Source organism: Stomoxys calcitrans, chromosome 3, assembly GCF_963082655.1.
Source record: "Stomoxys calcitrans chromosome 3, idStoCalc2.1, whole genome shotgun sequence".
NCBI classification, from domain to species: domain Eukaryota; kingdom Metazoa; phylum Arthropoda; class Insecta; order Diptera; family Muscidae; genus Stomoxys; species Stomoxys calcitrans.
In genome coordinates this window covers 126,249,644-126,264,946 of record NC_081554.1, presented here as the reverse complement: position 1 = coordinate 126,264,946, position 15,303 = coordinate 126,249,644, and the positions used below count along the sequence as shown (strand labels likewise).

Genomic DNA, 15,303 nt, shown 5'->3' with positions numbered 1-15,303 from the left:
AGTTACTATATAGCTGCATCAGCTTATTTAGATCCGCGTCTAGTCTTTGGGTGTTATAAATACATGGTATATAGAGATCCAAACAGATATCTCCTAGAAATGTTATTATGAACTCCTTTAATTTGTAGTAACGAAACAAAAATACCGACGTCATGTAAATTATATCGTTGATATTGGAAAGAATGATCATTACCGCAGTACCAATGTTTGAATAGTCATAAACAAAAGTATATCCTTGAGTTTGTATCTTTCTGTTTTTCTTTAAATGAAAGTATAAAATTGCCTGTATGAAGGCAATATCAATATTGTTATGAAATAGCACTTTGCTCAATTCTAGCTGCCTGCTCCTATCAACTAAAGAGCGTACATTGAAAATAAGGAAGTTTAGGCATCTACGGTCCAGATCCATATTGGATTTTAACTTTATTTAACAAACGCAAAAATTCAGTTTTTGCGTCTTCGTTTTGCATATTTTGGAAATCACTTAGAAAAACATTGATTTGTTGTTCAAAGGTTAATTCCTCAGGTTTCAAGAAGTACCCTGATTTTGTTGTGGAGCAGTCGGCTTAAATAAGCTGGCAAATGACTTTTCATGAGTTGTCAGGGTCATATTAACAATCTTATTAACATTAATCACTGCGGTGTTTTCTTCTTCTGCTGATTTTGCATTTCTTTCCTTTCCTTTCCAATTCGCTGGATGGACGGTCAAAAAATTGTCAAAATTTTGACAATAAGGCTCAGAAGTGTCCTCCAGTTTTCTTTGGCATTCTCCTGGTAAATGGTCTTGGTTGCATTTAACACATTTAAATTCGGAGCTATAATTGCGTGAGATATGTCCCCAACGCTGGGGACATATCTCACTGGTTGTAAAGTTACCATGAAAAGACCAGTTTCGGTGTTATTTTTTACTAAAGATGCTGTTTTGAATTTGGACACTTCAGCTACAGTATCCGGAACAATTTTGTCCAGTTCATCCTTTATACTGTTAGTGTCAGAATCTGCATAAAGACCCCGAAGCACTAATGACACTTGCTTTAATATATTCAGAGTGAAAGAGAACGAATGAATATTTTTGGTCTTCAAAAGAGCCATCATGGACTTATGAACCTCAATATCAGCAAAGTATAACTTGCTTTTGTTCTTGTTGATATTTTTAACTTAAATTCTGATATTTTGTTTTCAGACTATCAACTAGGGTTCTTATGTTTACATTAAAAACACATGTTGGAGGGCACCATTTTGTTTTAGTCTTGTTTAGTTCATCTTTATTAGAAGGCATATTGGCTTGCCTGACAGAAGGGGCATTTTGAATGTCTATATAAGCCAGCACACTGAGAATTCCGTACAGGTTATCTTCCTGTTGGTGATGATTGGATAGCTTCTCCGACAAATCGGAATTATCAATGTTGAGTGGTGAAAGGGCACTTGCGCTGCCTCTTACGATCATAAGCCGTAGTTTGCTGTAGTTGTTGTTGTATTTAACTTGCCGCAAGTGGACCCAATTGGTTTCGTTTTTGAAGAAGACGCCACTTCTTCCTTTGCCACATCACACTCCATGTCCGGAGGTTTAATACCAGGCATCTTTATTGCAATGTCTGCAATTGGATGCCCGAAAGTAAGTAAATCCGATAAAATAAATGAAAAAAATTGTTTTAGATACGAAAACAGTACATCTGATTCGTTTCGATGTTGCCAGACTTGTCTACAATAGATAAAATAGAAGCAAATTGGCATTTGCATTCGTCTTGTGCGAAGTAATGGCTACTCCCGCTAAAAAATTAATACAGATGTCTTTTAAATAACATTACTTGTCTTACTCGCCGTGGTTTCCTCTTTTCGAAAGCAAAACCTAAAATATTTCCATATTGTAACGTTCGCATTTTCAAAATAACTGCTAACAGTAATGGAAAATATTTTTGAAAAATATTCATAACGCAAATAATTATTATTATCTGGATTTTTCTTGTACAATTATGTGGCGGGCACATATTGTTTATTTTTGATTTTTGATAAACGTCAAAATTTGTCAGTGTTAGGAAAAATGGTAGATTGGTACAGCAAAATGTTTTTTTTTCTCACCAGTGTAATAAACAACCCTCTACGTCATTTTTACATCTCACCATAGGAAATTGCTATCATTCGACACACACTCTATACAACTATTTGTTAAGACATAAATGTCTTGGCTGCAACCAAGATATATTCAACCAAGGTATATGTAAATCTGAACCGATTTCGACAAAATTCTATACACACAGTAGGAATCAGAGAAGAAGACATTCTTTAAAATTTTCGGAAAGTCGGTTGATAAATGTGCTTGAAAAATATCTAGAAGTGATCAAAAAATTCACCAGAGCCGTGGGGAAAATGTACGTGCCAAGTCCGCTTTCTACAAATACATCTTCGTATTGAAGGCTGCTTCGGCAGCAATAAAGGTCCTTTCGATGGCAGGGGAATTTGACGTGGTTCTTATCAGGGAACCATAAGCTTCTGGAGGAATGGTTCGTGGACTAAGAATTCCGGGATTTAAACTACTCAAGGGTACGGGGTATGGGAGACACACAGCCGGGATTCTTGCAAAGGGTAGTCTAAATGTTGTTCTCCTTCTGTCGTTAAGCACTGAAAATTTAGTAGTAACCAGCCTGTAAATGAGCAAGTCTCATTGCTGACTGGCTTCCATATCGTGTGCCATATGCACACGATACAGAGATACCGCCTTCAAACCTTAAAGGGGTGAGCTGCTCATCGAATATATTATAAGTTGCAATCTTGCGATTTGTAATAAAGGCGATAAACCGACTTTTGTTACCAAGAACAAAAAGGAGGTTCTACATATTACCTTTGTATCGGAAGATATAATTGGAAGAATATGCGACTGGGATGTGTTGGATGGCCACAGCTTCTCTGATCATAATTACATAAGTTTCAGCCTTGGAGAAAATACTGCAGTAGTAGTCCCTCCTTTGAACAGAAGAAAGACGAATTGGCACAAATTCTGCAATTCGTTCCCTTTTAGACCAGAAAAGGAAATGGAAACTACGGAGGATATAGACATAGTGGTCAAGCAAATCATGAAGTCCCTGAATGACTCGCTTTTGTCAGCATGTCCTAGTGTCTGACCAAGGGGCCAACAGCGACCGCCATGGTGGACCCCAGAGCTGGTTGGTCTATGGAAGGACTGCAGAAAACTCTTCAACAGAGCAAAAGCCACAAGAGCACCACGCGATTGGTTCTATAAGGCTGAGCTAAGAAAATATAAGGGCGAGCTGAGAAAGACTCAGACTAAAACCTGGGTAGAATTATGCTGCTCCATGAAGAATACATCTGAGGCCTCTAGACTAAGGAAGATTCTATCCTCGAGACCTATTACGGTGGGGTATATTCCGAAGTCAGACAATGTACGGACAATGGCTAGTGAGGGAACACTAGAACTACTCGTTGATACACATTTCCTGGGAAATTCTACAACGGACAACGTTGCACCAGAAGAGGTTGTCACTGGTATGCATTCGTCGGAGGCTATTAGGGAAATTGTTCGACTCCTTTAAGTCGCCTGGCCCTGATGATGTTTCTCCCCTTGAATTAAAAGCTGTGTCTGATAGACTGATTCCCTGGCTTAGGGAGATATACTCTGCTTGTAACAAAATGTCATCTCTGTGGGATTTTCATTTCGATAGCAGGAAAACCCTACCGCACGAAGGCGAACGACTTTCGTCCTATTAGTCTGTCATCCTTTATGCTGAAGACTCTTTGGAGGTTGATAGAAATATATCTTAGAGCAAAGATCCCTGTAGATCGCCTGTCGCGGCAGCAGGAATATAGAAAAGGCAAGTCCACTGAAACAGCCCTTCACGACCTAGTCGGCTACATAGAGGGTTCTCTCGCTGTCAAGGAATATGCAATGGTAGCATTTCTTGACATTGAAGGTGCTTTCAAAAATGTAATACCGACGTCAATCATGAGTAGGAAAGTTTATTAATAACTTACTTACTAAAAGATGCATTACGGCAGGCTTGGGATCTGTGGATCTAAAAAAATGAGTCAGCAGAGGAACACCTCTAGGAGGTGAACTGTCTCCTATACTTTGGAATATAGCCATTAACAATATATTTTTGTCTCTGGAAGAAAAACGTGTAAAGTGGTTGCTTATGCTGACGACGTGGCAATTGCAGTGAAACTTGTATTCTTAGGAGGAGAGAATGTTCCATTTACAGAAAGCGAAAAATACCTGGGTGTTTTGCTGGAAAGGAAATTGAACTTTAAATCCAACATTTTGGAAAAGGCAAGAAAGGCAACTCTTGCCCTATACACCTGCAAGAGAGCCGTGGGCAAAAGTTGGGGGTAGAGTCCGTGCCTAATGCACTGGGTATATACTGCAGTTACCAGACCTATAATTCTATATGGTGTTGTGGTCTGGTGGACGGCCTTTCAAAAGTCTCCTACTGCCCAATACTTAACCGGATTCAAAGGATGGCTTGTTTGTGCATCACAGCCTCATTGAGGACGACACCATCTGATGCACCGAATTTAAACCTACGTCTTATGCCCCTAGACATTGTGGATAGACAACTTGCAGCGATGTGGCGGTGTTTAGGTCGTGTGGCGGTTACGGGCAATGTTCCAGGCAGTGTGGATTTCACCCTACCTGAGCCGCTTTTTGATAAGAAGTACTGTACCACTATTCCTGATAGAACCGATTGGAACTACGATATCCATGATAACAGAATTTACATAGACTTGGGGTCTAGAACTGCTCTTAAGATCTAGAACTGGTCATACGGAAAGGTTACCCGGCCACTGCAGTGTGTATCAAGCAGTGATCCTTGCAATTAAGAAGTGGTGGAATGGCTAAGATATAATGTCTTTACGACTATTGGCATTTATATATTCTCAGACAGCCATCAAATCACCGGAGAACATATTTCTGAACACAAAGACCGCCCTCGACTGAATTGTTTAAAATTTACCTGTTCTGGGTGCCGGGCCACAGAGATATCCCAGGCAATTGTAAAGCGGACGAGCTTGTGAGACTAGGAATTACCCTACACATTGCAGAGATACTGGAATCTGTGGGTATGCCTCTAGCGACATGTAAGCTAAGTTTTCAGTATCAGTCCCGAAGGACAACGAATTGTAGATAGATGTTCACGAAGAGGGAGCTGTGAGCATTCCAAAACCATGTGGCCTAATCTGGATTTGAAGAGGTCTACCGCTTTGCATTGGCTAGAACAGACGTCTCAGTTATTGTGTCCGTCGTGACAGGTCACTGTGTAATCGGAAAACATGCTGACTGACTAAAGGTTGCCAGAAACGACTTTTGCAGAAGCTGTGAGGACATCGAAGAAGAAGAGACTATAGAACACTTTATGTGTGTGTGTCCCGCAATAGTAGTCAGAAAGAGTTCCACATTAAGTTCTCATTTCTTTGAGAACCTGTCTGATTTAGCGGATGTGAACATTCGCAAGTTATTTTTAAAGCGATCTGGATGGTTCAACTGTAGGAACTATCACAATGGACGAAAACGTCTAAGTTAGTCTGATGGCAGTCTGCCACTTAAACCTACCCTAACCTATATGTAAATCTGAACCGATTTCAACGTCAAAAGTCATCTATGGTAAACTTTCGCGCGATTTTTTTTTTTTCGCGTTATAAACCCAAAAAAAAATGTCATGCTACTAACATAACTTTTTATAGCAATTTTTTTGCATTTAGAATAAACAACAATTTGTTTTCAGTGCACTGCAAGCGTTCTCGCATTATGGATTCAAAAATAGCACTAAATCTCAGTTAAATAAGCCATTTTTAACTATGCATTTCTTATAAATACCTACAGAACCCATATAGTTTAGTTTGAGGATAAATTGTCTTACGTTTTTTCTCATACCCTGCCCGAAATCCGTAAAAAAATCACCTTTGGCTTTATGTCAAAGATATTTTCTTTCATATATATCGCAAGCGGATTTAAAAATGTGGTCTCAGGCGAACAGTTGTTAACAACCGGCCAGCTTTAACGGTATTAAAATGACATTTTTTTGTTTGCATTCTCTTTGTCGTTATCTTCTTTCTCGCATATGCTATGCTCATGTACGCACACGTATACAGTTTGGTGAAAAGTTGCGGAATGCACCATATGATTTGTGGCTGTTGTACAAATGAGACCACCTTTAATTGTTTCGCCATGGATATATGTATAGCAATATATCACGATACGCCGCAAATGATTGTTTATCGGAATTTTGGGACTTGTCTTCGATTGCTCATTGTTACGCATTTGACCACTAATAACTTCACAATTTTTTTCAGTATACCCTCGCTTTACGACGTTTTGCTTGTTATAACAAAATGAAATAAGTCCCCAAAAACTTATTTTGGAATTTTTTTTTATTTCGAGATTAGGGAGTTATTTCATAACGAATTAACTCCAAAAATGAATATGAAACAAATCCCCAAAAAAGGAAATAACTCTTCAAAAATAGTTGATTGTGCTTTCTACAGAGCATTTTGGGGACTTATTTCGTTTTTGGGGGATATTTCATGGGGAATTAAAATTCGTTTCCATTTCGATTTATGACTTTTTCGAGATTAAGTGCTAAATTCTGCGCTTTTTTGCAGGTTTTACTATACAAAAATAAATCACATATTTGCAGGATTTATTTTTATATTCCAAATAAACCCGATTTCATGACTGAGTAATCGAACAAATAACCAAACTATGCAAGTATTTTCAAGAATTGCGTATGTGACATGCACATGCTTGTTAAAGGACAAGATTTGTTTTTGGATTTAGTTAAATCCATATCATAAATATTGCAATGTGAACGGGCTATTATTTAATAGAGCCCTGAAAATGTATGGGAAACCTAGTTGCAAAACACGAAACTTCTAAATCTAGATTTGCGGTAAGTGTAAACATGGTATTAAGGAGACGTTGTACAAGAAATCAACATCACCAAAAGTTGATTACCCGATTTTATAATCGATTGTTCGATGTTTGAACCATTAAAAGTCGACTATCTCACAGAAAAAGTCAACATCGACTATTTCACAGAAAAAGTCGAATCGATTAGTCGAAAATCGACTTTTAGATCACTAGTCAAAACACAAACAAAGAAAAGTAATTACTACACATAAACTTGTATTTTCGATTAGCTGTGAAGAAAAAGTGGTTTTCCATTAAATCGAAAGTAGTTACGTGCGTAACTAAAATCATTAATTGCTGGAAGCAAAACTATTCTAAAAATAAATAGAAAAAGTAAAAGATAAACATTTAATAAAGCTATAGCTAAATATTGAATAACTGCGCAGTTTGTGTGTGTGGCATAAAAAAGATAAATCCCATCCCAAAAAAAGGAAAAGAAAATTACGTTGCACAGATATCATATAGTACGTAAAAAAACTTTTGTTTTTATTTAATTGGTTTGTGAAAAGATGGCTACACGTAAGAAGTCCCTATTAAAAGTTATCATTTTGGGCGATAGCAGTGTTGGAAAAACGTCATTAATGAACCAGTATGTGAGCAAACGTTTCTCAAATCAATACAAAGCAACGATTGGTGCTGATTTCTGTACAAAAGAAGTGGCTGTGGATGATCGTGTGGTCACAATGCAAATTTGGGATACTGCCGGCCAAGAACGATTTCAGTCGCTGGGCGTTGCATTCTATCGTGGGGCCGATTGTTGTGTTTTAGTTTATGACGTCACATCGCCAAATTCATTTAAGAACCTCGATTCTTGGCGTGACGAATTTCTAATACAAGCAAGTCCTCGTGATCCAGAGCACTTTCCCTTTGTTGTGTTGGGAAACAAAGTAGATATGGATAATCGCCAAGTGTCCACACGAAGAGCCCAACAATGGTGTCAATCTAAAAATGATATTCCTTATTTTGAAACGTCTGCCAAGGAGGGTATTAATGTGGAACTTGCATTTCAAACTATAGCTAAGAATGCATTGGCCCAGGAAGCTGAGGTTGAACTTTACAATGAATTCCCCGACCAAATCCGTTTGAATGCCGACCGAAACAGTCGTCCCGGAAATGCTGATAACTGTCAATGCTAATTCTTAAGCTCTTAATCATTCATTCACAATGACGGCTGCTGTCTGGCCGCCTTAAAAAATTGGCGTTGTTTGCAGAACCGTAATACAATTGTTTTTTTTTTTTTTAATACAATTGGATATTTTGTTTGTCCCTTTGACATATTGCTTTAATTTCATTAAATGTTTCCAACGAGCCTCTCCATTTTCCGTCACAAAAAGTGGAATGTGAAAGGTGTCAACTACAGTTTACAATTTCGGAAATTATCATTTGTTTCCTCCCCGTATTTTATTCGTTTTGGTGATTTTGAGATCTTATCAGTAAAAAATAATAAAATTTATAATAATTTAAGATTATTCTAAATGATGAAATGAACATGTCTCCAATTGGTATATGTTTTTAACATAAATATTCGATAATTATTATATAGAAGAATAATGATAAATAGCAATTAAATAAATAAAATTCTGGAATAAATAATGTACTACACGAATAGAAAAATAATAACGAAATAAAACCCAATTCAGAACAAAACCCCAATGGAAGCCCGCAGGCCTTAGTGCGCTTCGAGCTTTTTGTATTTTTAATTCATTTCTTAAGTATATTATTATGATAATAACATAATTGTAATTAATATTCAAATAAAACAAAACAAAAACAATTTGCTTGTTGCATATATTCTTCCGTTGAGGGGTGATATGTGAATTTGCTTCTTATTGTGGTGTCTGTTTTCACTCACATTCTTCATTTTGCTCTTATTGCAATGTTCATTTAATTATCTTCTCGTCCATGAAGTTGTTTTGCTGATGCTTGAAAAACCGTCAAATTTGCTTATTTGGATTCAACTATGTTATCAATGAGTAAAGTCGAAAAAGTGACTCATGATGATATTGCTTTCCTATTGGACACACACACCTGCACATACTAGCTATTGCGTTTGTATGTACTCTCTACCCTATTATTTATAAAAATACTCTCGTTGATGCATTATTATTGATATTTTTAACAAAGAATATACCTACTAGCTTAGCGTAAACAAAAATATGGGTTTTATAGAATCTTCCTTTGTTGTTGGTTTTAACCTTGTTTATTTCCTTACAACAAAACCATAATGAACTAATATAGGCTAATTGTACTCGCATGTATGTATGTTGGTGTTGTAGCAGTGTGTTATACACTGAGGCGTCAGCCCCTGCCGATGAGGAACTTTATCGGGTCAATGCCATGGCATTGCTCGTGTGTATGTCTCTACACATTGTGGATAAGGTTTTTCTGCAACAACCAATCCTATGTTCGCCGGTTGCCGGATTGACCTGATGAAGTCCCTCATCGGCAAGGGCTGACGCCTCAGTGTATAACACACTGCTACAACAAATCAAGGTTTTTCTAGAAGATTATTTAAGGGGCTTACTATTTTGGGGGTTCAGATTGGGCGCATTTTTCACCACAATTCGGTTACTACTACCTATTAGAAACGCAATATATTGTACATACATTTGGGGCGAAGTTTAACTAACGTATAAAAAAGAAATGAAATCTAATGTTGTTGTAGCATTTTGTAGCATTCTATCTTTCGTCTGCTTGATTCTGTTGAGTGTTGAGACCCAGGAACTCTGCGACTAAGCTGGGCAGTTAAACTGGTGATTTGTATCGTGCGGTCCCTGGTTACAATCAGGACAAATCTTGCACGTCGGCATCAATCCTTGCTCTGTAGGAGTTGAGGCGGCTGCATCTGCCGGAACAAAATTGAGCCAGAACTATTAATTTCTTCAGGTGCAATGGGAGGCGGTCGTTCTCCAAGGACTACATTCACCCGGTTGCCATTTACCGCATCTCTGCGAACTGAGGAGACAGCCCGTCGCAGTTCGGAGGGCGGTATTCTGACAGATCTGAATATTATTCCACTGTGTGTCACAAAGCAGACGAGACCACACTGGCGCTGCATAACTTACCACAGACCGGCCAATTGATTTTTACGTGATCAATAAGATTTCCTTGTCTGCATCCCTAATTGCTGCCGGCAAGTGACTTGAGAACCTTGTTTTTACTTTTGACTTTTTCGCAAATTGCTGTGGCATTTGGGGAGAATATGTGAGAGCTGTCAAATGTGACGCCAAGTATTTTGGGATACTTTATTGTCGAAATCATTTCTCCATCGACCATCACAATCACATCAGTATTCACCTCACGCGTATTAGTAGTGAACAATGTGGCTGAAAATTTGGTGTCAGATATCTTCAGATTTCTTGCAGCGAAATATGAGGCAAGTTCGTGGAGGTAGACGTTCAACCTATCGCAGATGTCAACAATGGGTGGGGGACCTGGAGGGGGTGGAATGGAGGATAGGTAGAGGTTAAACAGTGCCGGAGACATCACCCCACCTTGGGGAACTCTCTGTTTCATTCTACGGTGCTTCGACTTATTATCCCTATATTCCACAAATGACTGGATACCACACAAAATTCGCTACTCAACTCCAGGTAAATCCAGGTTCATCAACATCAATGTGGAGATTCCGTCGGGGGCCAACGCCTTGGATGATTTGACGCCACGGATGACATTCGTAACTTCGCCGACGGTAAATTGTGATGGCTCTCCTCTTTGCCCTGTCACTCTCGGGATGCACAATAAATTGACGGTTGAACAACATGCCGCATCTCTTCGGATCAATCATAGTTACTTCGTCAAAAGCGAATGAGGTCCTGTCATCCCGTCTACCGGGGTTTGAGTGTGAATTAGCAACAGGCCACAGCTGCAAGTGTTCCAGCTACAAATTCCGCCTATGTTCGTTGACTACCCTGTTTATTTCCAGACGGCTGGTATAAAGCGAGCGGTTGCTGCGTTAATGATGTCTCGGAATTTCCTCTCAGCAATTATCACATCTGAGGGCGGTGGAAGTGCACTGAAGCGGCGATTGGTATACTTGAGAGAGCCAGCCAAATCGGCCTTTTTCTGATTGATAAATGTCCGGCGCTCAGAGGTTATGAAGTCGGGTGGTCGGTCGATGGTGAGAATTATGGGGAGGTGGTCTGACCTCAAAGAGATGACAGCTTGTCAGGATACGTCACTCAGGAGATCAGGGGATGCAATGGAAATGTCTGGCGAGCTGCTGCACCTCCCTTTAATCCTCATTCACCATGCAAAACGTGGAACCTTCAATCTGCTCTGCCAAAGCCATGCCACGCTGGTCGTTACCTAGGAGAGATTCTCATGAAATATGATGCGCATTAAAGTCCCCTAGAACCAGACGATTATGGCCATCTAGTAACCCACTTATGCCGGGGTTGTAAGGTTGGCCATTAATTGGGGCACAGCTACCAACCGGCGGTATGTATGCGTTGTATAGCTCTAACTCGGCAATACCGGACCTGACTGCTATCCCCATGCACTCCATGTAAGGGTCACTAGCGCCAGGCGCAGGCGAGATGGGTCTATATTGCACGGAATGGTGTATTACGAAGGCCAATCTCCCACCTCCATTCTTTGAGCGATCCTTACGTAGCACATTGTATCCGTAACAACTGTGCAAGTTGCAGCTTTGTCTCCGGGATCGCTGCGAACAATACGTTCTTCCGAGTCATAAAATACACAATCTTATCGATCTTGCCACGGAGACCGTTGCAGTTTAGTTGCAAAAATGATACATTTCCCGGCACTGGCCTGGCAATATTGAGGCTGGGATGCTGTTGTTGCGTATATTGCCGCACGGGAGAGGTCGGAGGAGTCACATAGTCCGACGACGAGGACGCAGAAGCCGACTACGACGTTTGAGACCCACTGCTGGCTATGTTCGCACAGCACCTTGCAACATATCCAGTATGACTATACTCCCGTAGTGAAGTGAGGTCAGAGCAAGATCGCAAATGTACCCACTGCATGCACGTGTTACACCTTACCGAGGTCCCGATCCTCGTTAAACACCTGTAGGTGAGCAAGCTTGTTCCGGTCCAAAGGTCCGATCGCAGTGAGAACAGGGTGGTCATTGGTTATTAAAAGGCTCCAATAACTCGCCTTGTTATATCAAGCATCATAGGCACTCAGTATTTGTGCAAGAGCGGGAGCCTCACTGAGACTCCGCTCGATGCCGCTGATGGTCCGAGACTGTCTTTGCAGCTACTTCGTATGGAGCATTCCACTACCCGCAACTTGTGGACGCGCCCAGTACCTGTCAGCTAAGCTTCAATTTTTTGTGCATCCCAAGAGTGACAGGGGTAGGAGGAGAGCCATTCGTGGTATCCATGGCGTCAAATCATCCAACGCCTTGGATGATTTGACGCCACGGATGACATTCGTAACTTCGCCGACGGTAAATTGTGATGGCTCTCCTCTTTGCCCTGTCACTCTCGGGATGCACAATAAATTGACGGTTGAACAACATGCCGCATCTCTTCGGATCAATCATAGTTACTTCGCCAAAAGCGACTGAGGTCCTGTCATCCCGTCTACCGGGGTTTGAGTGTGAATTAGCAACAGACCACAGCTTGCTAAGACCGGTGCCTAACTTACATTGCTGCAAGTGTTCCAGCTACAAATTCCGCCTATGTTGGTTGACTACCCTGTTTATTTCCAGACGGCTGGTATAAAGCGAGCGGTTGCTGCGTTAATGATGTCTCGGAATTTCCTCTCAGCAACTATCACATCTGAGGGCGGTGGAAGTGCACTGAAGCGGCGATTGGTATACTTGAGAGAGCCAGCCAAATCGGCCTTTTTCTGATTGATAAATGTCCGGCGCTCAGAGGTTATGAAGTCGGGTGGTCGGTCGATGGTGAGAACTATGGGGAGGTGGTCTGACCTCAAAGAGATGACAGCTTGTCAGGATACGTCACTCAGGAGATCAGGGGATGCAATGGAAATGTCTGGCGAGCTGCTGCACCTCCCTTTAATCCTCATTCACCATGCAAAACGTGGAACCTTCAATCTGCTCTGCCAAAGCCATGCCACGCTGGTCGTTACCTAGGGGAGATTCTCATGAAATATGATGCGCATTGAAGTCCCCTAGAACCAGACGATTATGGCCATCTAGTAACCCACTTATGCCGGGGTTGTAAGGTTGGCCATTAATTGGGGCACAGCTACCAACCGGCGGTATGTATGCGTTGTATAGCTCTAACTCGGCAATACCGGACCTGACTGCTATCCCCATGCACTCCATGTAAGGGTCACTAGCGCCAGGCGCAGGCGAGATGGGTCTATATTGCACGGAATGGTGTATTACGAAGGCCAATCTCCCACCTCCATTCTTTGAGCGATCCTTACGTAGCACATTGTATCCGTAACAACTGTGCAAGTTGCAGCTTTGTCTCCGGGATCGCTGCGAACAATACGTTCTTCCGAGTCATAAAATACACAATCTTATCGATCTTGCCACGGAGACCGTTGCAGTTTAGTTGCAAAAATGATACATTTCCCGGCACTGGCCTGGCAATATTGAGGCTGGGATGCTGTTGTTGCGTATATTGCCGCACGGGAGAGGTCGGAGGAGTCACATAGTCCGACGACGAGGACGCAGAAGCCGACTACGACGTTTGAGACCCACTGCTGGCTATGTTCGCACAGCACCTTGCAACATATCCAGTATGACTATACTCCCGTAGTGAAGTGAGGTCAGAGCAAGATCGCAAATGTACCCACTGCATGCACGTGTTACACCTTACCGAGGTCCCGATCCTCGTTAAGCACCTGTAGGTGAGCAAGCTTGTTCCGGTCCAAAGGTCCGATCGCAGTGAGAACAGGGTGGTCATTGGTTATTAAAAGGCTCCAATAACTCGCCTTGTTATATCAAGCATCATAGGCACTCAGTATTTGTGCAAGAGCGGGAGCCTCACTGAGACTCCGCTCGATGCCGCTGATGGTCCGAGACTGTCTTTGCAGCTACTTCGTATGGAGCATTCCACTACCCGCAACTTGTGGACGCGCCCAGTACCTGTCAGCTAAGCTTCAATTTTTTGTGCATCCCAAGAGTGACAGGGGTAGGAGGAGAGCCATTCGTGGTATCCATGGCGTCAAATCATCCAACGCCTTGGATGATTTGACGCCACGGATGACATTCGTAACTTCGCCGACGGTAAATTGTGATGGCTCTCCTCTTTGCCCTGTCACTCTCGGGATGCACAATAAATTGACGGTTGAACAACATGCCGCATCTCTTCGGATCAATCATAGTTACTTCGCCAAAAGCGACTGAGGTCCTGTCATCCCGTCTACCGGGGTTTGAGTGTGAATTAGCAACAGACCACAGCTTGCTAAGACCGGTGCCTAACTTACATTGCTGCAAGTGTTCCAGCTACAAATTCCGCCTATGTTGGTTGACTACCCTGTTTATTTCCAGACGGCTGGTATAAAGCGAGCGGTTGCTGCGTTAATGATGTCTCGGAATTTCCTCTCAGCAACTATCACATCTGAGGGCGGTGGAAGTGCACTGAAGCGGCGATTGGTATACTTGAGAGAGCCAGCCAAATCGGCCTTTTTCTGATTGATAAATGTCCGGCGCTCAGAGGTTATGAAGTCGGGTGGTCGGTCGATGGTGAGAACTATGGGGAGGTGGTCTGACCTCAAAGAGATGACAGCTTGTCAGGATACGTCACTCAGGAGATCAGGGGATGCAATGGAAATGTCTGGCGAGCTGCTGCACCTCCCTTTAATCCTCATTCACCATGCAAAACGTGGAACCTTCAATCTGCTCTGCCAAAGCCATGCCACGCTGGTCGTTACCTAGGGGAGATTCTCATGAAATATGATGCGCATTGAAGTCCCCTAGAACCAGACGATTATGGCCATCTAGTAACCCACTTATGCCGGGGTTGTAAGGTTGGCCATTAATTGGGGCACAGCTACCAACCGGCGGTATGTATGCGTTGTATAGCTCTAACTCGGCAATACCGGACCTGACTGCTATCCCCATGCACTCCATGTAAGGGTCACTAGCGCCAGGCGCAGGCGAGATGGGTCTATATTGCACGGAATGGTGTATTACGAAGGCCAATCTCCCACCTCCATTCTTTGAGCGATCCTTACGTAGCACATTGTATCCGTAACAACTGTGCAAGTTGAAACTTTGTCTCCGGGATCGCTGCGAACAATACGTTCTTCCGAGTCATAAAATACACAATCTTATCGATCTTGCCACGGAGACCGTTGCAGTTTAGTTGCAAAAATTATACATTTCCCGGCACTGGCCTGGCAATATTGAGGCTGGGATGCTGTTGTTGCGTATATTGCCGCACAGGAGAGGTCGGTGGAGTCACATAGTCCGACGACGAGGACGCAGAAGC

General features: G+C 41.9%; 1 protein-coding gene across 1 annotated transcript; it reads left to right on the top strand.

Moving 5' to 3' along the window:
* The first annotated feature begins 7,076 nt into the window (after positions 1-7,076).
* LOC106089389 (ras-related protein rab7) lies at positions 7,077-8,693 on the top strand. The gene has a single exon (XM_013255222.2). The coding sequence runs from the start codon at positions 7,429-7,431 to the stop codon at positions 8,053-8,055; it is 627 nt and encodes a 208-aa protein (XP_013110676.1). The 5' UTR covers positions 7,077-7,428; the 3' UTR covers positions 8,056-8,693.
* The last annotated feature ends 6,610 nt before the right edge of the window (positions 8,694-15,303 follow it).